Here is a 22,876-nt window from a genome sequence, read left to right as displayed (position 1 = left end):
ATTTGTGAAAGATTTACGAGAAAGTTAAAAGCCCTACCTTCCTTAATACAAGTCTTATTATAAATTTACGTTCAGAACACTTACATATACAGGAAAAGCTTTTTTTTTTATGAAGGTAAAATTGTTTTTCTTTGTAATAGAAAGCAGGAAGCATTTGTTTATTTGTGATCACAAAGGGAAAGTAGAGATATTAGCAACAGACGAACTCCTTAAACAATTTTTTTGTAGTATACATATGTGAAACAGTACCAGGAGTAATTTCAGTGAATTCGGTTTGTGCATCAATTCACTTTAAAAAGTAGCACAATATTGGGCTTGGATTTGGCAAGGTTGACATGTCCCATTCAGATGGATGGAGCTGTGGTCACTCTAGAAGAGTCTTTACGGACGATTACTATAATAATAAACACACATCATTTGGACAAACAGCGTTCAGAGTACCATTTCCTTAATGACTAGATGGGTTTTCGTTTTGTTGATTTCATCATCAGAATTTTGACTCAACACTCAGTGGAAAATGTCCGCTATCGCTCTTTTCAGATGTGAAAGGTCTGTTCCAAGGGTCCGGAACATCACTAGAACATATGTTGCAATCCATGCAGTGTCTAGAGTTGTCCACTTCAAAGGGTTGGATCTCATTCAGGTGATATTCAGCATCACTCTTAATGTCGCTGCTAGTAGCCCTGTTCGACGTCACTGCGGTAGCGAAAGCGGGATCACTATGGTGATGTTTAAAGGCACGTATTGGTTTCAGCAGGTCAGAATAGCGATTATACCCTCCAGTTTTTACAGCTGTGTACTGGGGGTTGGTCAACCACACCATTGATTTGAAAGTTGGATCGCGGTCAACAGAAATTGTATGAATTCCAGGACAAGATACAGACTCCTTGCCATTGTTCTTGGATAGAGAGTGAGTAAGGTGGTACATTTGCAAACACTGATGGTTACAGTTTCGGAAACCAGAAGCCCCTTGTGTCTTTTTTTCCTGTTGGCGTCTACAACAGAAACAGCAGCACAGAAACCACATATTAAGCGTTCCAGAGCAAAACTTGTCCCGAAATGCAACTCGAAACCTCTGAGACATGACGTTGTACAGAATTGGATTGATGGTAGAGTTCAGATAATAAAAGCAGCCTGAAAAGAAACAAAATAGTGTCATTAGAGATTATGATATTTATAGAAACAGAAAGATTAATTATTAATATTAAATAATTGTGGTTAGTAAGGATAGCACCACAAGAACTAAGTGCATCCACGATCTCTCTGGTATGTATTTTCAGGAAGCGCGCTTCAGTAACCTGTCAAAGGATTTAGCCTGATATTTTTTTAAAAAATATATCACCAAGAATACTTTTTAGAAATTAACAAAAGTTCCTTTCAACAGTTTCCGATATCGATTAAGAAGCAATACTCCGAAATCCAACAGCCAAGTTGTTAGTCGTGAATTGAAAAATTTCCAGAAAAACAACCGCTGTGATGATATTTGCAGCAGAACCATACCTTCACATTTGATTGGATAACTCAAACAACTTCAATCTGGCCATGACCACATCTAAAATGGTTCACCGGTTGCACTAGTGTGATTCACTCTTTTCTACATCGAACAGGTACTAATGTAGTCTACGCGTTGTTCGATTTTCAAAGCTTCCTTGGACGAAACTTAGATATTTAATAGTAACCTCAATTCCCAAAGAAACAGCCAAGCATTGCATAATTTATAAGATTGGCAGTCGTGGTCGTCAGCCCACATATAGTATTAATAACCAACTTCTTCTTCTTCTTCTTCTTCTTCTTCTTCTTTGGTCCTTAGCTGGCGGCTGGAGGAGGCGGTTGGCCACGCAACCAGTACGCTGCTGTAGGTGCCGCAGGGTTTCGGACTTGCTCTGTGATTTTCTTCCATGCGTTACGATCCATGGCATCAGTCCTGGCCTGATTAAGGTCGAGACGTCGGCTCTTCAGGTCATTTTCCACTTGCTTGGCCCACGTTTTCCTAGGCGCGGTCCGTTGAATGCTCCATTGGGTGAGTCGTTGTGTCCAAAGGAGTGTGGATGGTATTCTATTCGCGCCCATTCTACATACGTGGCCAAACCATCTAAGCCTTTGCTTCTGGATTTGGTCGGCGATGGTTGGTTGCTGTTGGCATCTGGCGCGGATGGTATCATTAGTGATGTGGTCGCGAAGTGAGATGCCCAGGATCTGCCGCAGCATCTCATTTGGAATACCTCAAGTTTGTTTAAATCTAGCTTGAGACAAATCCATGTTTCCGATCCGTAAAGGAGAATGGGCAGGATCAAAGTCCGGAAGAGTCGGATTTTAGTCTTTGAGGAAATGTTGGTCCTCTTTCACAGACACCATGTGAGCGAGGCGAACGCAGTGGCCGCCTGTCCAATTCTGCTGTGGATCTCCACGGTGGATGCAACTTTCTTCTCCTGGACCAGCGACCCAAGGTATTTAAAATCCTGTACTTGCTCGATCTGGACACCTTCGAGATAGATGATGGCTTGCGACCCATCTGTTGTCAGGGCCTTTGTCTTATCAGCATTGATCTTGAGCCCGTATGGCCGGGCAATGCGGGCAATGTCGTAGAGGATGTCGGTGGCTTCAGCGTAGTTTCCGGCAAAGATAGCACTATCGTCGGCAAACATCAAGTCAGTCACATAGTGATCCTTGCCATATTGTATACCCCGTCTGTTCCTGAATGGTTGCCTCATAATGGCGTCGACCACGATGTTAAAAAGCAACGGGGAGGCCACGTCTCCTTGGCGGACTCCAGTTTGGATGGTAAATTCCTCAGATAAATCGTTCTGGATGCGCACCTGGCTGGTTAAACCATTGTATGCAGTTTGGAGGAGTGTGATGACTTTTCGAGGTACATGTTCGACCTCTAGCAATTTCCATGAGGCGGGCCGGTGGACACAGTCGAAAGCAAACTTAAAGTCAATAAAAACAATGACGGTTCGCTGTCCACACCGAATCCTCTCCTCCATCAGTTGACGGATGGCGAAGATTTGATCACAGCATCCTCGCCCGGGTCTAAATCCTGCATGTTCTCGACTGGTTTGCTCGCGATGTTTTTGCAGCCTTGACTGAATGATCTTCATAAGGACCTTTCCGATGATGGAAAGGAGACTAATGCCACGGTAGTTCTTACAATCTCGATTATCACCTTTCTTGTGGATTGGCACGATAATGGCTTTCCTCCATGTTAGCGGAATTTGTTCAGTGCACCAGATGGTTTTGAGGAGTGAGTGTAGTCGGCGAAGCAGTACATCTCCCCCGGCTTTGATCGCTTCTGTGGTGACTTGGTCCACTCCTGGTGCCCTGCCATTCTTTAGGGATTTTATGGCTGCTTTCACTTCTTCTACTGTAGGCTCGACATCGACCATAGAGACCTCAGGGGGAACGATCGGTAGTGCAGACATCAATGGCGCAGCACTTCTAGAAGCAGGTGCCTAGTATAAAATCGAACAGAATCCACTCTGATATCGTTGTCTCGCAATCTTCCCGTTAGTGAGCGTGATTTTAGATTTGGTTAAGTTTAGTTCCAGAACAATGTTATATAGTATTGCTCAAGGCAGATCATCTGATACTGTAGTATGGTTTTTCGTTTGATGTCAGCTATCATCAGCGTACGAGAGGAAATTCTAACTAGTCTTTAATAAAGGTTCTAAGAGAATTGTTTATAATGCTCCTAGTTGTCTGGGCGATAGGATGCTAAGTAGGGCTCCTTCAGCTTTATAGTATACTTTCAATACCGTAAATTACATATCTACTTACACAATTCATGAACCTTTTAATTTAGTTAATGGTCCTTAAAATAAGGTACAGGTGAATGACCAAAAGGGAATACATGAAATCCTTAATGTTGAACTTTATATGCCTTCACTACAGTTCAAAGAGCTTGGTGTTAAGATGCTCTTCTTTCTAAAATCTCGGTAAGTGATCGTGCGAATGCACCCTCATAATGACACTAACACATTACAACGAAGATCAAGGGGATTCTATTTGGCTGCTAAAGCCTTCCGTCAGATTTCCTTGGAATGTTTAGTTTTCACGTCTACGTGCGAAGCCTTCAAATAAAGTAAAGTTCAATATTACTTTCATCCCGTTAACTAAAAGGCTATGCGAAACATATGAAGTGGAAAAGCTTCTTTTGTATGTAGCCAAAATGCGGACAGTGTCCATAATATCCATCTTCTCACCCGGTGAGAAGATATCAATCCAAGCCTTTCAAGAGAAAGGCCTAGATTCGAATTTCTATGGCCATTTTTCCCAACGCTGTCAAGTTGGTTTCAGGCTAAAAAAAAAAAAAAGACAGAATACTGAAGAATGTACTCAGTTACACTGGTGCTTAACACCCATTCACCCCGTTCTTTGTTTTATAGCTTTCTTATGCTTCCAGCCTTTAAACATGATTTATTTAAATAGCTATACCTTTTGTTTGTTTATAGCGTAAGACTGACGCAACTAGTAGTTATGTTATTTGTGTCACAATATGAAGCCTTCGTGACTAGTACGCTGTCCTTTCATACCATTCATTTAATGCAAAATGCTGGAATCTAATTCCACCGAGACCAGGGGGACTTTTTCACATGGTAACTGAGTTAGTCACTCGAAGGGGTCATTGTTTTTTAAACAATAAAATCAACCATAGAATACGATAATTTATATCACTGTGCTAACACAAATAGTGATTTATTACCAGATCACTTTGGTCCTAACTGCTATGGAAACCCATTAGAATTCTTCAGTGGTAAAACGAATGTAGTATATAGTCATGCATGCAGCGTATTTTTCGTTTTTATATTTCATTCATGACACTCCAATACAGCTATTTCCAAAATTACTTACCAGCCAGGGAAAAAAGGTCCTGATTGACTTTCCGCAGTGTTTCTGTCCAGTTTCCGTAAAGCGAAACGTAGAGAAACAGAAGTCTTTGAGTGTGAAATGGTGCCCAGCACACAAAGAATGCAATGACCACAGAAACTGAAAGACAAAAGGGATATTTAAAGCACTCGTGAATGGAGAGTGGCTGCATTGATAGTTTACAGATGGACCTTAATATTTTAAGTAATCAAGCAATAGGCACAAATTTTCATATGGTATTGTGGAAGTGGGTAGTTTTAATTCACTTAAAGAAAGTTTAGGCAAATAGAGGAGATGGACAAATTTCTTAATTTAGCATTGCCAAATACAATGCTCATAAATGGTGGTGATGAGTTTAATAAATGAAATCGTTGGGAAACTCAATTTAAAGTAACACAAATCGATCTTCAGAACGCTCAAAATAATGTATACGAGTCTGTGTTCCAGGGCACGATTTTCCACCTTTCGGAATTGAAACGCTGCTTGAAAAACTTTGCAGTATGTTCCGTCAATGATGGGATGGAGCCAAAATGTTTTTCAATTTTCAAGGAAAGGCATCACCACCTTGAACGGCAATAGGAATACCCTTCTCTCTCTCATGATGGAAGAGAAATTTTATTTTAAGAAGTTGTAAATGAATGTGCAACGTCTAACTCCTCATCTGGAAAATAAATGTGCTCATTTATACTTTATAGCTAAGAATAAAAACACTCACTCAACATTCTGACGACGATCCGTCTCGACTGGAAATTGGAGCGATGACGACAGTCAGCGGGGACGTCTTCCACTTCTGCATTTGGCTTTTGTAGGTTTCGAGCGTGATGGAGAACGAGCGCAATCCTTACATAGAGGATGGTGATAACTGTGAAAGGAACCACGAAAAACATGAACGTGGAGCAGAGGATCAAGGTTTCCCAGCTCCTGTCGGGGTCATTGAAAGGGAAGCCACACCAGGCAGACTCCCCAATAGGCTCCCCTCTCTCATCGTTCAGATAGTTGACTCTCGTGAAGATGCCGTAGGGTGTGGCGGCTACTAAGGAAAGCAGCCAAATAACGACGATGTTTCTTATCGCCTTCGAGAACTTTGACTTTGCTTGGCGAAGCGGGTGGCAGACGGCAATGTACTGCTCCGTGCTAAACGTCATGATGGTTAAAATGGAGGCGTAGGCTGTGGCTTCCGAAATGATGGCTCTCAACTCACATACGATGTTCCCAAGAATCCAGGGGTACTGCTGCCCCAAGGTATACAGCTCCAGAGGCATAGCTGGAAGAAAAAATCGAAAATCAGAATGGATCTCTATAAAACATGATTAATGAAACGAAAAAAAAATTACAAAACTAAAGAGATATTAGTTCACCATAATATACTCCTTTCTGAGGGAGGGTAAGGTAAAAATCTGAAACCATTTAAAAATAGTGAAAATTTGACCGTCCGTTGTTTTACTCTGAGCAGAAGCATAATTTCTTTTTTACCACAGTGGGTCAAAAAAAAGTTACGCTTTCTTTATTTTTGAATTGAAATGAGTCAGTGTCCTTCGGTCCGTACAGGAGACCAGTAGAAGCCGATTTAATTTTGCAGTAAATCTCACGTGATATGCTAGTGTAGCGTGGCGGTATGATTAATTTTTTATCGCAATTTTGAGTTTGGAAGGTTGCGTTTATCGTATTACTGGGTCCTTTTAAGATGGCGACCTTGAGGTGAAACTGCCCCATAAAGTATAATAATCGTGACTGAACTCAGTCGAGCAAGATTGCGCTCCACAATAAATATTTACAGAATATAAAGCATCAACCGTAAATTGTAGTGGTGGGTCGCAGAAGGTTCCGTAACAGGCAATTTTTATAATATTTCCTACGGGAAGAGAAAGAGAGCTTGGCATGAGATACAGCCACGCGTGATATTGTATTAGAGAGTGCAACGAGCCACGAAGTCTCCTCCGATGTGGAGTTACAAATGAGGGGGTATTTTAAACGAATATTTTTGAGAGTTGCCGCGCGAAGTACGGTTAGCTTCATCCTCAAATGCAACGACGTTGCTAAGTAATTTACGAGTACTGTATAACAAATCCAAAAGAGAAATATTCCAGTGTTTACGACAAATGTTTGCTTTAACTTTCAGAGGCTTTGTTGTTGCTGCTTCCTGCTTAGAAGTCAGTAATCACGCAGTATTTATATATACACCCACTGGCCAAAAAAAAAAGAAAAACACCAACTGGAGTCAACAGATAAATGTAAGTTTCCACATGATACAATAACCAGTTCCTTATATCAAATAAACACGTAGCGTACACTTTTCCTGAGGTCTCTTAGTCGATCCTGGCATGGGGAAGACTGGTGATATTTCCGAAAGCTGCTATTATTGGATCATGTTTAGCAAGAGCCACAATTGAGAAATCACTGGTGTGCAGAAATCATATCAAAGTACACAATAAGTTAAAGACGAAAGGAACTCTAAAAGTAAAAAACAATTAGCAGAAAACCAATACCATTTCCAACCGAACTATGTGGAAGAGAGTTGATGAATTTGACATTTCGAATTCGTCACTTCTTTCTGTAAGAAATCGAAAGATTCGACGGAAGTGGCACCACCAATGCCATTTGGCCTGATGGGTCTTGATTTACACTTTTTTGCACCAATGGTAGGGCCAAAGAAAGTGTGGCCTGTACCTTCTGAAGCCATGCATCGAGACTGTCTCGTATCCACCACTCAAATGGCCTGAGGTAGTATCATTGTATGGGACAGGTTCTGCTTGTACAGACTGGGTCAGCTCATACTGTTAGATGTTGTGCCATCTCCAATGAATGTTTTTCTATCATGCAGTGCTTCATTTTTACCAGATTGATTGCAGCGGATTTTTTAAAGGCTACAACGCAACTATCTACCGAAAAAAGGTGTATCCGAATGGTTCGAGGGATATTCCCAACATTTCTTGTATATCAGGATGATGATTTTCGGAGGTGTACTTTATGGAGTAGAGTTGTGGGCTCAGCTGCAGACACCACAATTACCATTAAAAGCCGCTGAATATTGGCTCCTGAAGTGGGCAACCTGGAAGTGGCATCTCCCACCACAGCAGCGCACAACACCGATGGCCAAAGCGCTGAATTTAACCAGGTTTTCAGCATTAATGCACGAGAGAAGACTCATCTTCACCGTAAAAATGATTGCCGGGAGAGTCTCAGCACCCAACGTTTGGAACACCGTGTGCTGGCGGATTCCCCAACCAGCTCTCCGCTCCACTCCCAAGCTTCTTGCTCTTCCTTCGAGGCTACATTTTAAAGATCGGTTCCCCCCTTATCAGAGGCTCCATTTGTTTCAATCCCTGGATGCTGACTTATTTAAAATCATAGGTGATAAAATGTATAGACGGCTCATCCTAGATCTGCACGTGGTCTCCACAACTACCAACTGATCTCAGATCGTTATGGCTGGGAAAGAAACTCTCAGAAAACTGGACTCGAGGAAAATATCCTTTGTTATCGCAATTTGTATTATTTTTGCTATTTTATATTAGTTTTCCTTCCAAGTCGGTGTTATCTGTTATGAGTACTTTTTTTTTTTTTGATAATCTGCCTATAATTAATCTTTATAATCTCGGCGAGGTTATCTCTGCCGCTTGTTAACCCTTGGCATGGTGCCATGAAGGGTATTCTAGGGTCGTGGTACCTGCGTGTACCGGTGAACTTTACAATAAAGATCTTATTTATTTACTCTGGCCTTTATTTTCTGCTGAGATCAAGAATGATTGTGGGGTGCTGAACTTGATTAATTGCGTTGGATCTGGTGCGTCAATGGCGGGCAATTGGACAATTGCTGGACAGTGTTTAGTGGATTTTGAGGTTTCAGTGCTTGTGGAAGAGCAAATGAAGAAATATTCAGTTTGAACTGTGATTTTTAAAGTTGTGCCCATCCAGACTATTGATTATTAGTTTTTGGGCAACCGGGATTTCATGCGCGAATTGCGATACAGTAAAACCAGTGTAAGAACCGGGGTTTTTCTATTTATTTTATTTATATGGTTAAGTGTCTTTTACCCCGTGCTGTGGAACCCAATTTAGGTAGTTTTTTTATTATCTCAATTAAAACACAACTGGCTCCTCACTCCTCCATATCTCACAAGCTACCTGACTGCTTTATTTATTCTTTGTCACAGAAGACGTTGGGCACTGAGGATATTTTTATTTCCCCTGTATAGGTTTAGACTTAGCGCAAAAGTTTTTTTTTTTGAGGGGAATGTATATTTCTCTTAGAATAATGAAGCACTTATTTAAATTTCTAAACATAACAAAGTTTTATTTCCATATCAAAATTTACACAGTATTATCTCCACCTTTCTTCTGAAATCGTACCTCCTACTTTTAATTAAAGTTAACTACAGGAACAATAAAAACTTTCCTTCTACTTCCTTCGTACATTTTGTCCAAATCTTTTTGTGCACACAATACCTTTCCTTTAACAATCTCAGATTATACAACTCCCTAAAAACAATCCTTTTACCCTCACAAAATACTGCTGCACTAGCCAATTATTAATCAAATATCTACCTCTTTGTTTTTTTTTTTTTTTGTTTTCACAAACATACAACTTAGGGATACATATATTCTCCCTAGAGCACTTATGCAACATAATCCTGAGCATATAACATATATTCTACACAATGCCATTATATCGGAGATAGATAGTATTTTGCCTTTCTCTCCCCCCACCCACCTAACCCAGTTTCTTGCTATTTATTAGTGTTCTAGGCCTACCTCAAGCTATCCGTCGACAAAGTTAACAATTATCAGTCCTCAGAGGATTCTAACAATTAATCTTTATAATTGCTAGGGACTTACTTTTCCCTAACCTTTCTTTATCTAACAGCCACTGGTAGATTGATCCTCCACTTCTGGTTTTCCTCTGTGGCCGTCTTCCTTGTTCTTGGCTTACGAGTTCTACAGGCATTCCTTTCCTGGATTCTCCTTTAGAGGAATCGATGGCGACGGTCTGCATCCATTTACTTTCTTATTATGACGAGGTATTCCTTGAGCATTCAGCAGGCCATTCGTCAGACACACTTCTCATTTTAGCAACTACTTTCACCCTCCAACCTTTACATCAAGCACAGGCACTCCTGCTTGACCATTCTTTCCGACACGATGTTACAACACTATTTTTCGGACATTCACAAACCAAATTTTTTTTTCCGACGACACCTTTCTTCCTCGTGCTCCTGCTTTTGTCCTTCTTCTCTTCCAGCATTCCTACTATAATCAGTCCTTCATCTAAAATCTTTGTTTCCTCTGTGTGCTGTATGGCTGGGCATCTTCTTCCCCTAAGTACAAAGGTTGCGGACTACTTCCTTCTGGAACCTTCCCCTAACTGTACTTTCCCTTAATCTGGTTTGTTCCGCTGATAGTCAGAAACAGACGCCCTTCTGTTTCCCAAATGCATTCTAGGGTCAGTTTCATTGTATGTACCTGAAACTTAAGTTATCTTCCACCACTAGGTTCACATACCACGATTAATGGATAATTTGGGACGGTGACTTTTTGCTACTCCAACATATCTTTCCTGCATTCCGAACCATTATTTTTAGAAATCAAACTTGCCATCCATCGTCACATTTTAATTGTTCTGTACTTGCTCACATTGACATAATTAATCAGCAACTTGCTTCAGATTATCTTCATAATATCTGTGCAGATTTAGATGAAAGAGCACTTAGCCTGCCCTATCTTAGATTCTTTGTAGCTAACTACCAAGAAGAATTTGAAATTTTTTTCTAATTAATTAATATAAAATTATTCATTTTATTTATAAGATTTGGGATCTTACACCAAGACCCAGGCAATTCTACATTCGCACATGAGGAGTTATTCAGGGAGGGGTATGCCAGAGGGAAATTAAACTCTGGCAATGAGCTAGATGATTTTATAATAACTGAGAGCAAAGTGGAGAAGAAATTGTTGAAGATAAACATAAAAAAGACACCCTGGGTGGATGGGATCTATCCAGTTATATTAAAGGAGGCAGCAAAGAAAGTAAGCAAACCCTTAGCCATAATTATGAGAGCTTCTTTGGACTCACGGGAGATATGCAAATGTGACCCCAATTCACAAAGGAAGATCAAAGGGCGACACAAGTAATTATATACTGGTATTCTGTTCCAGGAAAATTAATGGAGGCCCTGGTTAAAGAAGCACTGCAGGATCATCTAGACAAGACTTCAGTTATAGCTCGGACAGCATAGTTTTGTTAATCGAAAGTCTTGTCTGACCAATTTGATTGGATACTATGATGTGGCCACAAAGGAACTGGATGCAGGGAATAACTTTGATATTATATACTTGGATCTTGGAACGAGTACAGAGAAGGGCAACAAGATTAGTGAATGGAACAAAGGGGTGCTCTTACGAAGAAAGGCTTAAGTTTTGCAAATTACAGTGTCTGGAGACTAGGCACCAGCGAGGTGATCTGATAGAGGTGTATAAAGCCTTGAATGGTTTGAGCATGCTCAATGCGGATGGGGTTCTTCCTCTTGCTCAGAATAAACACCTGAGAGGGCATAAATTCAAATTGAGGAAAACACAGATGCAGGATAGATGTGCGGAAGTTTGCGTTTAGCCAGCGGGTAGTTGGTTGGTAGAATAGACTTCCACCCCTTGTTGTGGAAGTTGATAGCCTAAATAAATTTAAGGTTGAGGTGGACTGGTATTTGGAACGAACGGAGGGGAGAAATGGTGCGTTTTTTTTTTTTTTTTTTTGGCTGATGCTGCATAAGCTTCCTTTCTTGCATCATATGCCTCTACTAATGCTAATTCAACATACTTTTCCAGGTCCGCTTTGTAGAGACTCTACACATTTCACAAGTTTTCAAGATGGAGTTGGGCTTATGCCCGGGAGCCACCCTGATTAAAGAACACAAACACACACACGAGTGTTTAATGATATGTACAGAGCATCTAAATATATCTTGTATATACTTTGATGTACATAATCTTGAGACTGTATATTGTATGGAATGAATGAATAATTTACTCTGGCCTTCTCATTCTCCAGGTCTAAATCGAACTGAAAATGTCCGAGATGCATTAAAAAAGGAGGTTGGCTTAAAAGTTCTCTACCGATCGAATACAACAGTTCAAAAATATGGAAGGAATGATGGAATCTGGAGTTAGACCACCCCTCGGACATCTAGCGGAATCAATGCCATGAAGTGAAGTGTACAGTCAAAAGGTGGGATTACTAGATATTGAACAAAGGTTTTATTTTTTTGGCCAGTCGCCAAGCATAATGGGGATCCTCGAGTATTGCTTTTCCTTTAAAAATAGAAAGGAAAAGCAACGGTATGCATGTTATCTATGAATTGTAGTAGTGGAAGATGATGCAAAAAAAGCAAGCTTATACAATATAAGACAAACAACCAACACTTCCCATTTCATCTGTCTATATCCCCCCCCCCCTTAACAGTTTATCTAATTCTTCCTTGAATTTATTCAAGTTACCCACCTCCATAATACCAGATGGGAGTTTATTCCAACAATAAATGAACCACCCTCTGGCTGATTGCAAATTTCTGCACTATCGTTCTTCAACTTGAATTTATGCCTCTCATATGTGTGGTCTGAGGAAAGGAAGGCTTATATTACCAATGAGTTTACTCAATCAGATCTCCTCGCAGCAGCATATTCTCCAGACGCTACAGTTTGCAAAACAGAATACTTTCCTTTCGCTCCCTTTACCAATCTTGTTGCTCTTCTGTGATGTGGATCTTCCAGGACATCCACTTCTTTCTTAAAATGAGACTTCCAGACCTGTATAAAGTACTCAAGATGTAGCCTAACCATTGCCTTATACAATGGAATAATTACCTCCTTCCTGCTGGCAAAAGGTCTTGTATATCATTCACAGAACCCCATGAGCTGTCATGGCAGCATGTCTGCACTGCTCAGAGAACTTCACATCTGACTGCACAATTAACTCATGTCTTTTTCGTTCTCCATTGCTCTGAATGTGGTACCACACAACTGGTACGTTAGTCCAGGATACCGCTCGCCATATGAAGTACTTTACATCTTTCAATATTAGGCTCCAATCGCCACTTCTCAGCCTATCTGCCTAATTTTTCTAGATCTTGTTGCAGTAGCATATCCTAATTAACTACTCGGCCCATTTTCGTATCATCAGCAAACGTAGGTACTCGTATTAAGCCTTGATTTGCTTTCATTAAAAATATAGAAAATAACAATGAGCCCATCATTGTACTCTAGGTTACTCCGCTAATAATATTAGTCCAAAAAAGAGCATTGTCCATTAATAGCTACTCTTTGTCTTCTCCCACTTAACGTAATGATCTCTTTATCAATAATAGCAACTTAACATTAATGCAACACTGTTCCAATTTGTTTAGACGTCTTTTACGCGCAACCGTATCAGAGTTTTTCTGAAAATTAAATTCAAGCATATGATGTCAAAATTGTTTTCTGCATCATAATATCCAAATAATATCGTCCCTTAAAAAATCCACGCTGTGACTGCAATATAACTGCATTCCTGTCTAGATGGTCCTGCATTATTTATTTAATCAGTGACTCCATTATTTCCCCAGGAACGGTAGTCAAACTAACAGGTCTCCCTTTCATCCCCTTTTGTTAATTAGGGTTACATTTGCACATCTCCAGACCATAGGAAACTTCCCTGATTCAAGGAATGCTCTCCTACTCATGTCTAAACGTTTGCTGCTTCCTTTAATATAACTGCATAAATTCCATGTTTTTTTAAGTTTTAGTTCAACAATTTCTCCTCCACTTTCCTCTCAGTTATCGCAAAATCATTGAGGATTCCAGAAATAAATCAAATTCTGATGCCCTTCTTAGCATTTGGCTCATTTCTTGCATTTCCATCCCTAAAAAAATCATCATATTAAAGATACTCATTTGGTTTGTCAGCTACCTGAGCAGGATCATCAACAATTAATATATTCATATCTAGTGGAACGATTTGATTCAACCTCTTCCTTCTACTGTTAATACAAGCAAAGAAGTATTTGCTGCTCTAGGCATCGATATCACCTGATAATTTATATGCATCCTTCTTTGTTTCCACGAGTCTCATCAGTTCATCTGAACATCCATTTCGGTCTTAGCCTTGAACACTATCTGTTACTTGGTATTAAAAAGCCTAGTGCCTTCGACGATTACATCCCTGAATGCTTCCCATTTAGAATTTGCGATTGGTAACTTCATTGGTTGAGACCACTGTAGTCTTTTTTACGAAAGCAAAAACCGTTCTCTTTAGCCTTGATGGTAGTTACATCTTTTATTAATCTGACACTGCCACCTAATGGATCAGCAGATTCTTAATGCATGAAGTCACTAAAGATCAAGAGTATTGCTTTCTCTAACATAGTGGTGTAGAAAACGGCCATCCAATAAATACAAAAAAAAAGTCTTGTTGGTGTTGCGAGTGACCAACCACAAGTTCCAGTTAATATTTGGAAATCTAAAATCGCCCATTATAAGACATCCTGATTTACTGGCCCACTCTCTTTCTTTGTACTCATCAGTCCTTCAGCCTATAACACACTTCTACTCTCATTTCTGTTTCCCCAAGACTTATGTTACACCAAACTTACTGAAAATTGCACCGCCTTAGATTTTATGTGATTTTGAACTAAGAACATAACCCCTCTCCCTGTCCTGTCTTTACACATTGTACTCCCCATATTCAAATTCAGAATTCCTTATATCAGAGTGACACCATGTCTCTGATATCTCTTAGCAATGTTCACTGTTTCCACTAGTAATCAGTACGTGGTCTAAATGAAAATTAAGTTAGGTTATGAATTTAATCAGGAAGGTAGAAGAATAAAGAATAATTCTGAGTTTAAAACACTGCTTATCGATGTTCCAACACAGATCCAAGCGAAATCCACCTACTGTTTGTATCATCTTGAAAAACAAAATGGAAGTGGAGCCGATAGCAATCTCTGTGTTGGATTTGTGGTGATAATGTTCCTGAAAGCAGCGCAATGTGTAATGAAATTAAACTAAATGAGGATCATTCAGTTCGAAGTAAATATTAAACTCGGAGCGTCTTTTTCTCACGTCAGAAATTGTTGATTTCTGCACATTCAGTCTCTAAACCAGTACCGCTAATGCCTTTCCGCAATAACATCGTTATATAAACTAAAAACTTTCATAAAATAGAAATCTCGATGTCGACAAACAAGTGCATCCCACTTCGTGAATAAATTACTGTCTAGTTTTCCAAAAGCAGTTGAATCACTCGTCTTCGCAGAGAATAAAAACACTTTACGTTTCAGTTCTGCCATGTAATATCGCTAAAATAAATCCAGTAAAATCATCCGATTACTGTGAATGAAGTTTCAACTGATGGAAACAAATCGATATACGAATAGCTCATCTCGATGGCACTATCGTCCCGTTTTGTGATTAGTTTCCATAATATCGATCTGTGTACGTACACTCGAATATCTTATACTTCAGACAGATTATTGTAGTGGGTTCTTTTATCATATATTGTTAGTACAGCGTATTGTGTGAAGCACGAAACAGCAGAGAATTGTTTGGGACATAATTCAGATTAGCTCAATAATCACTGAATTATCTATAGAACAAACCTTGCCTTGTAAGTAAAGGTACATCGCATGCTCATCCCAAGTACTGTGAAAACAGCAGCTTCTCAAGAATGAGAAACTCTCCATTGGAAGCAGAACTCATTTCGTAAGATCAAAGACTCTCTTACCTAACTACACAAACAACTTTTATTACTGTTCGGAGTCTGTTTTCCTGTGGCGATCTCTTTAGACGCGTATTTTCACCGATAACTCGTATTCGTACAGCAAAACATCTCCACAACTATTGTACATTCGAAGAAAAGTTTGTGCTGATGACTTGCATCAATGTCAGCCCAAGTTGTTAAAAGTGCGCACTTTTGTCTCACACCTACGATCACTCGAAGGATTTTCCTCATCACAATGGAAGAGCATCGGGATATTTTTGAATTTATCCGGTTTCTCTTCGTTAACTTAAAGCTACAAAAGTCGTGAGCGAGTGGGATAGTAGACTGGAAACGTTTACTGAACGAATGGGTCAAATTTAATTCTGAAATGCGCAATAAAAGTATATTAAGTCAATTCTATAGAATTTGATTGGGGCTAAACTTACAAATATACAAATGGGCACGCGATTGAATTTATATATATATATATAAAAGAAACTAGTTAGGATTCAAATGAGTGCTCATGCATCCAAACTACCCCTCAGGAAGTCGACGCTTTTATTCCAACGATACCTCTAGGTTCATCTTCTCGCGCTGTCTGCAAAGGATGACGTATCGGAGTACATCTTCCGAATCCGCAGCAGTTGTTTTCGTTGAAACGAGTAAAAACAACATGGACGATGCGAGAGGTCCGCAGGGCTCTGAGTTCACTCTTCTATACCGCGTTGCTATTGTCAAACAAGAGAGCTAATATCGGGAGCCGAAGCGTGAAACAAGAAGTGAGCGTCTTTATTGTGAGGAGGAACGATAACGCTGCACAAGGGCAAGGAAAATGTTTAAGTGCGTTAGGTCGCAGTAAAAGATGCGATAACGGAAATTAAAGAAAAACACCATTCAGTGCACTGCCTCTAGAAAAAGAAAAATCAATCAAATACGGAGAGTATGACGAGTTCAAGAAACAGGGCATCTGGGCGAAGAATAAGTGAACATAAATGACATTAGGTACTACTGCTACAGGGGGATCCTTATAAATCTGCACGCTTAACGATGACCGCATCACTATGCTACAAAATGTGGTGGCGAAATCAGAATACACCATTCAGTCTAATGTATAACAGTCAAAATTGAAGAGAAAATACTGCGAATTAAACGAATAATAAAACAGTAGCTGAAATTCATATAAGTAACGCGAGTTTTCAAATTTAAGAACCCTCCCAATATAATATAATAAATTTAACAATCTATGTTAGTGCTGTAGTTTAGTTCCTTTAAAAAATCCCCCCCCATAGATGTCTACTTTCCAAGTTTGCACTCAACACCTTCTAAGCCGTTGTCTATATGAACACCGATCTGCTTGACCTTCTTTGAACCGTTTCTAGAAGCTCTGTCCTTCTTCAAGTTTGGCCTGCAGACCTGAACACAATATTCTAAATGTTTTTCTTGTATTGTTCAGTTCTAACCAAAACAGTACAGAGAATGGCGCTTTCTAGCGGTCTGTTGCCACTTTACCATCTTTTCCTGCCAATTTCATCTCTTCTGAAGGGTTCTCTGTTCTCCGTGGTAAACTAGTAATAATAAAAATATAATGTAATTTTTGTATAGATATATATATTTTAAGAAGCAAGCATAGAATAACGTTTTCTGGGGAAAAATGGATGCAATTCTTGAACCAGCGCAAACTATTGTACACCTGTGATCATAAAGGACTGGGCCTCAGATGGCCAAACTGAAAAGTGGCCCTTACTTAATCAGCATCTTCCAGAAAGTTCTGTTTATGCTATAATCAAGGTTATCGCTATGAATACACCATAAGAAGCAAGTTTCCGATAATTCACCATCAATTTATGAAAGAAGTTTCTCATTTCAGTTCGTAAAGTAGGAAAAATGCTGTCTGTTCCATCCCAAGAATTAAACAAATAAATTGAAATTCCCTTTCATTTCCGAATATCAGTTACGCACAAAATTATGAATTACTAGGCAGATATTACGCATTATGAGAGCGCAGTAACCCGTTTCAGCTCTCTTAAAGGAAAACAGAAATAATCTGCTAATCATTCGTTTCTATGGTAACTGCAGGCTTATCACTATTAGTGACGTCAATCTCGTCGTTTTTATAACCGTATATCTTTATGGTTATACAAACATAATCTGCAGATAAAAGTAGCACGAACTATACATGTATTTTGATGTATGGACCATAACAAGCGAAAAACCTCTCTGAAATCAACGGGGGGAGTAAAGGGGTCACTCGCAAATTGCGAAACAAGAAGGACCAGATTATGCTGGCTTGAATTAGCGAAATTATGAAGTTGTGTAGGGATAGGATAGGATAACATAAAATTAAAAATATCTGGTATATCTATAAGTTACTTTATTGGGCGGAGAGGGGAGGGAGAATTCTTTGTTTTTAGGAGCATTGGCAACTTTGTCCACAATTTACCGTTAAGTATGACTCTTTATAATAAGACTACTTTTGAACGTAAGGAGGAGCTATTAATATTATAATAGAGGAGTACAGCCTATTTTTCTCCATCATTATCATAAGATAGCACTTCTATAATGTAAGATTTTCATCTATTTTGTGATGTAGTTGGTTTTACATTTTTAAGTATCAAAGTGTTTCAATTCAAACTTTGATTTGCATGGTAGTTCTCTGAAATGCAATGATAACACTGCGTGGCTTTTGGAATTATTAGATCGTCAATCCTATATACACCAGGTTTGAAACCCGGTATGTATAGAATCGAGCATACAATTATATGTGTTTTTACAGAAATTTAAATGTTAGTTAACTTGTTTGAGATATTATCCATTGTACTTTGAATTAATTTATTTTAACTCTATTTCGGATTCCTTTCGATTTAAATTGCGACGACTGAGGTGGAACTCCAATTTTTGGGCGTGAAATTTCGATTCCTTCAAAACGAGATGTCCCCATATTGTGGTAAGATAGTTATGCTATTGTTTGGAGCAACACTAATATTAGTGATATGGATTTCTTTGAATTAGTAAGAGATTTAAACCGCACACAGACTCAAATATGACTGTACTGGAGATATATGTTTTTCGCTTTTGGGAGCCATAATCATCGCAAAGACCAACTACTTTAATAGACCCAGTAATTTAAAAACGCTGAAGTCATCACGAAGGAAATTTGCATCGGTAAACAAACTTCCACTAAACGTACGAAACACTTGCAATATATCACTCTCTTGGGAATTTCGGGGGCGTTACCTCCTTATATTGACGATCATCATTCTTTTAGCTAATGACGAAGAGGAAGAAGTCAGTCCCGCTCAGCTTATCAAACATTTCACAGAACAATTTTGCCATCGTTGGTGAAAAAACAAAATACGCAATTTCTCTGATTAGCCTTAAACTCTGTTCAACCTAAATTTCTCGTCCCAATTTCTTTTTTCCCCTCTCCAGTTTGAATTTATGTAGCCCCATGCTCATTTGAGCTTCAAAAGAGTGTAGTTGCTCTCACAGATCTGTGAAATTATGGGAAAACGTAGTTGCAATGTATTTTAATCTCTTCGACTCCATTCACAGCATTTGAGAGATAATGTTAGCAAATCGCTTGAAGCCCTACTTAATTGTCTGACACAGAAATTACCAAAAAAATCCAAAATTCAGATTATAATCGGTTATAAATTATGAGGACACCTGTCCCATCCACTTTTTTGCTCTCAAGTCCGATCCAAATCAAATTTAAAATACATGTGGGAAAGTCCTAAGGCCGTAAAAGGAATGCTTTATTTGATCTGCCATCCTTTCTCCAGGATGGCATATCAAAGTTATGATTATCCTTCCTCTTTCTACATTTGGAACCCGTTTGCGTGCCATGTTTATGGTGTATAGAAAGGGTATTCTAACGAGGCGATTTTTATTAATCCACTATCTTGTTTCAAAACAGCGATTCACTCAATTTATAAAGAGCACCCATTTAGAACATGTGCTTATAGTTCGATTCAAACCAAACTTACAGTTAAACCTTCAGTTTTCAACCACCATGGCGTTTAGTTAGCGATATGCCATCCATTGCACAACGCCAACAAGTGAATTAAGCAAACAAACTTAAAATAAAATAGGAGCCTGGAAGACATTTTAGCAATAATCATAGAGGACTACCCAAACTCCCACGAAAAAATTAATGTAAAAGAGCAAAACAAATGCTTTTAGTTAACATACCGTAAGCTGACTTGAATGCTAAATAGAGCTGTCACTGGACGCTTCATTTTTTTTAATTGACTAAGTCGTCTATTACTGAGACCTGTACACGATTTCTGCAACAGGTGAGAGTCGCTGTGGTTTTTATATTTAACAAAAACATTTTGTTTGATCGCTATTCGATATTAAACATCAATCAACAAAATGTACTGAATCACTCCAATTGCCTGTAAATGTCTCTTCTCTGCACGACAGTCTTGCTTTGCGGTAGGGACATTTGGATTTTACATTAAACTCGATGGAAATTCTAGTAAAGGCGATAAGCGATTCTTCGCATTATTTATAATGATTACCTTCATCTCATAAAAATTTCATTAGACGACAGACAGCAAAGGAATCTTACGTAATTTTCAACCAATATGAGAGACTGTACTCTACAGAATACTGATACGCGATTGGGCCACTCAAAGCGTCGTCATCGCCCTCCCCAGAAAAAAAACAAAACTTTTTCATATCTGCAGTTATTAAAGATCCCCATTATTAATCGATTAAAATGAGTTGCATAATATGAGTGCGCCAATCCTTAATTGAATACATAAAAGTTAAATTCACCTAATTTATAGCAAAAGTGTATTGAACATTCAAAATACACATATCCATCACGGTGATTCCTCTCATATAGGGTGTGTGTGTCTAAAGTGAACTTTATATGTATTTTAAGCCTTTCTTTATAGATCAGATGGAGAATCAAGATCTAGAGAAGTTTCCTTTATTTATCCTTGTAAATTCCCTAGCCATTGGAGAGAATATTGCTGCGCATTTCATGTTTTTAAATATTCATCTCTTTTTAGAAAGAAACACGCCGTGAAAGAGTTATGGGACAGACTTTAGATTTCTTCCAGGTTTCAGAATGAATGACGTTTACAATTCGTGGGGTCAGTAATTTCTAAGGAAGAAAAGAGACATAGGTTATGCTGGTTTTAGTTATTGCTAAAACGTACCAACTGTGTGGTACTACACTTAAGGTGGTAGAAAATGAAAAAGACCTGGGAGTAATTGTGCAGTCAGATATGAAGTTTTCTGAGCAATGTAGACAGGCGGCTAGGGCAGGTCATGGGGTTTTGTCAATGATATATAGGAATTTTGCTAGCAGGGAAAAGGAGGTGATTGTCCCTTTGTATAAGGCAATGGTCAGGCCACGCCTTGAGTACTGCGTACAGGTCTGGAGGCCTCATTTTAGGAAGGATGTAGATTTGCTTGAGCGTGTACAGAGAAGAGCAACACGATTGGTGAGGGGAATTAAGGGATCCTCTTACCAAGAGAGGCTTAAGTTCTGCAAATTGCAGTGGCTGGAGACTAGGCACCTGCGCGGTGATCTGATTGAGGTCTATAAGGCCTTGAATGGGTTGAGCACGCTGAATTCTGATGGGATCCTCCCACTTGTTCAGAATACGAACCTACGGGGACATAAGTTCAAATTAAGAAAGGATAGATGTAGAATAGATGTGCGGAAATTTGCCTTTAGCCAGCGGGTGGTTAATTGCTGGAACAAACTTCCATCTGTCGTTGTGGAAGTTGATAGGTTAAATAAATTTAAGGAGGAACTGGACAGGCATTTGGAGGGTATGGTGTGATTTTTTTTTTTTTTTTTTTTGGCTGATGCTGCATAAGCTCCTACACTTGCTTTCTTGCATCAAGTGCCGCCACTACTACTACTACTACTACTACTACTACGACTGTTTTTTTTCTTTCCCCCATATAACACCTCATAAATCATCACAACATTGATTGCAACAGGTTAATCAACTCTGAAACCTACAGGAGTCAGATCTCCGATAAAATGAAGAAAAATAATCCAACCCAGTAATTGCAACTGAAAGCCAAATGTCCTGTTCTGCAATTTCTTTTAAATTCATAACTTTTCTGCAATTTTTAAATTCATAACTAAAATTCCTAGGCATTGTTAATATCTATATAAAATCTGCTATGTACATATACTCGATTATTTTATTCATTCCCGTTGTATTTTTACCTGCCCCTAGCCATGTGCTGTGATGGGCTTGCTGTATTTGCAATAAATGAATATTTATTTATTTTATTTATAAGAAAATCGTAGAAGAAATTTTTACAGACTGCTTTGACATTCTCACTGAGTTAGGTAAGGTAACACAATTTTCCTTTCTGGAAAGAAGGATACACGACAAAATATATAAGTACCTTTAAGGACACTAATTCAGGATTTTTCATCAAATACGTTTTTGTCGTTCCATTCCAATCGGACAAACAGAAATCCAGTGATTAAATGTAGTTTCGATGCAGTATTATTAGCTTTAGACAGTCTGTGCACGCTTCGCGTGTATCATTTATGCAAGACTCGTTAATGTGGTGTCATTTATGAAAATACAGATGTACAGATAGAGAGAAAAAAAGATAGTATACTGGTGAAGAGAAATAAATATCATACACTTTTAAGTAAACTGAATGGTTAAGTTTAGAGAGCTTAAAGTTATATATAGAACACTTAATAAAGCCAGTAATTAACTGACAATGAGATAACTATATTTTCTTTTCACTTCTATTAATGTCTCTAATTAATAATAGAGAAAAAGAATATATCACTGAGAGGAGAAGAAAGAGTAAAGAATAGTGTAATCTCTGAGGTCCGAATTGAATGGATTCAACTCCAGCTGGCTGGTCATTACAAGATTCATATTACAATAGTTAAGAAAATGAAATATCAACTCAGATGAACGGTGTCCTTGAAAAAAAGTCCACAAAAGAGTTCCTCCAGCCTGGGCCGAAATGAAACTGACCCTTTTCCATGTGGATGGAAGAACAGCAGTTGTAGCTACTCTGCTAGCCATGAGGAAGGAGGAATATTTATATGCTTAAATTAAGAAGTTTATCAGGTTTCTCTCTTGGAAATTATATACTCAGGCTTCTCCTGAGTATATAATAATTTTGAATACAGGTAATAGGATCCCTGAAATCAGTTGTCTCCCCGTTCCCATTATCTATTACAGGACCGGAAAGTGTGACGTGATGGACGGACATTACAGAATTATGTACGACTACATAGATTATATGTAATTATAATGAATTATTTATGTTCGT

The 22,876-nt window shown here is 38.8% G+C and overlaps 1 protein-coding gene across 3 annotated transcripts in view; it reads right to left on the bottom strand.

Annotated features, from left to right (window-relative positions):
• Positions 1 to 254: 254 nt before the first annotated feature.
• The window catches only part of LOC150079139 (neuromedin-U receptor 2-like), a 289,047-nt gene continuing 266,425 nt past the window's right edge, over positions 255 to 22,876 (bottom strand). For all 3 annotated transcript variants that reach the window (XM_090382811.1, XM_090382810.1, XM_090382812.1), the window contains exons 2-4: positions 5,582 to 6,130; positions 4,852 to 4,986; positions 255 to 1,134 (exon numbers count right to left, since the gene is read on the bottom strand). In XM_090382811.1, coding sequence (XP_090238937.1) covers positions 488 to 1,134; positions 4,852 to 4,986; positions 5,582 to 6,130 — 1,331 coding nt within the window. In that variant the 3' untranslated portion in view covers positions 255 to 487. The remainder of the gene's footprint in view (positions 1,135 to 4,851; positions 4,987 to 5,581; positions 6,131 to 22,876) is intronic.

This window comes from Mastigoproctus giganteus, chromosome 10 (genome assembly GCF_048544385.1).
Source record: "Mastigoproctus giganteus isolate SK-2022 chromosome 10, ASM4854438v1, whole genome shotgun sequence".
In the NCBI taxonomy this organism is placed as follows: domain Eukaryota; kingdom Metazoa; phylum Arthropoda; class Arachnida; order Uropygi; family Thelyphonidae; genus Mastigoproctus; species Mastigoproctus giganteus.
Note: the sequence above shows the minus strand (reverse complement) of the source record. Positions and strands in the feature narration are given on the sequence as shown.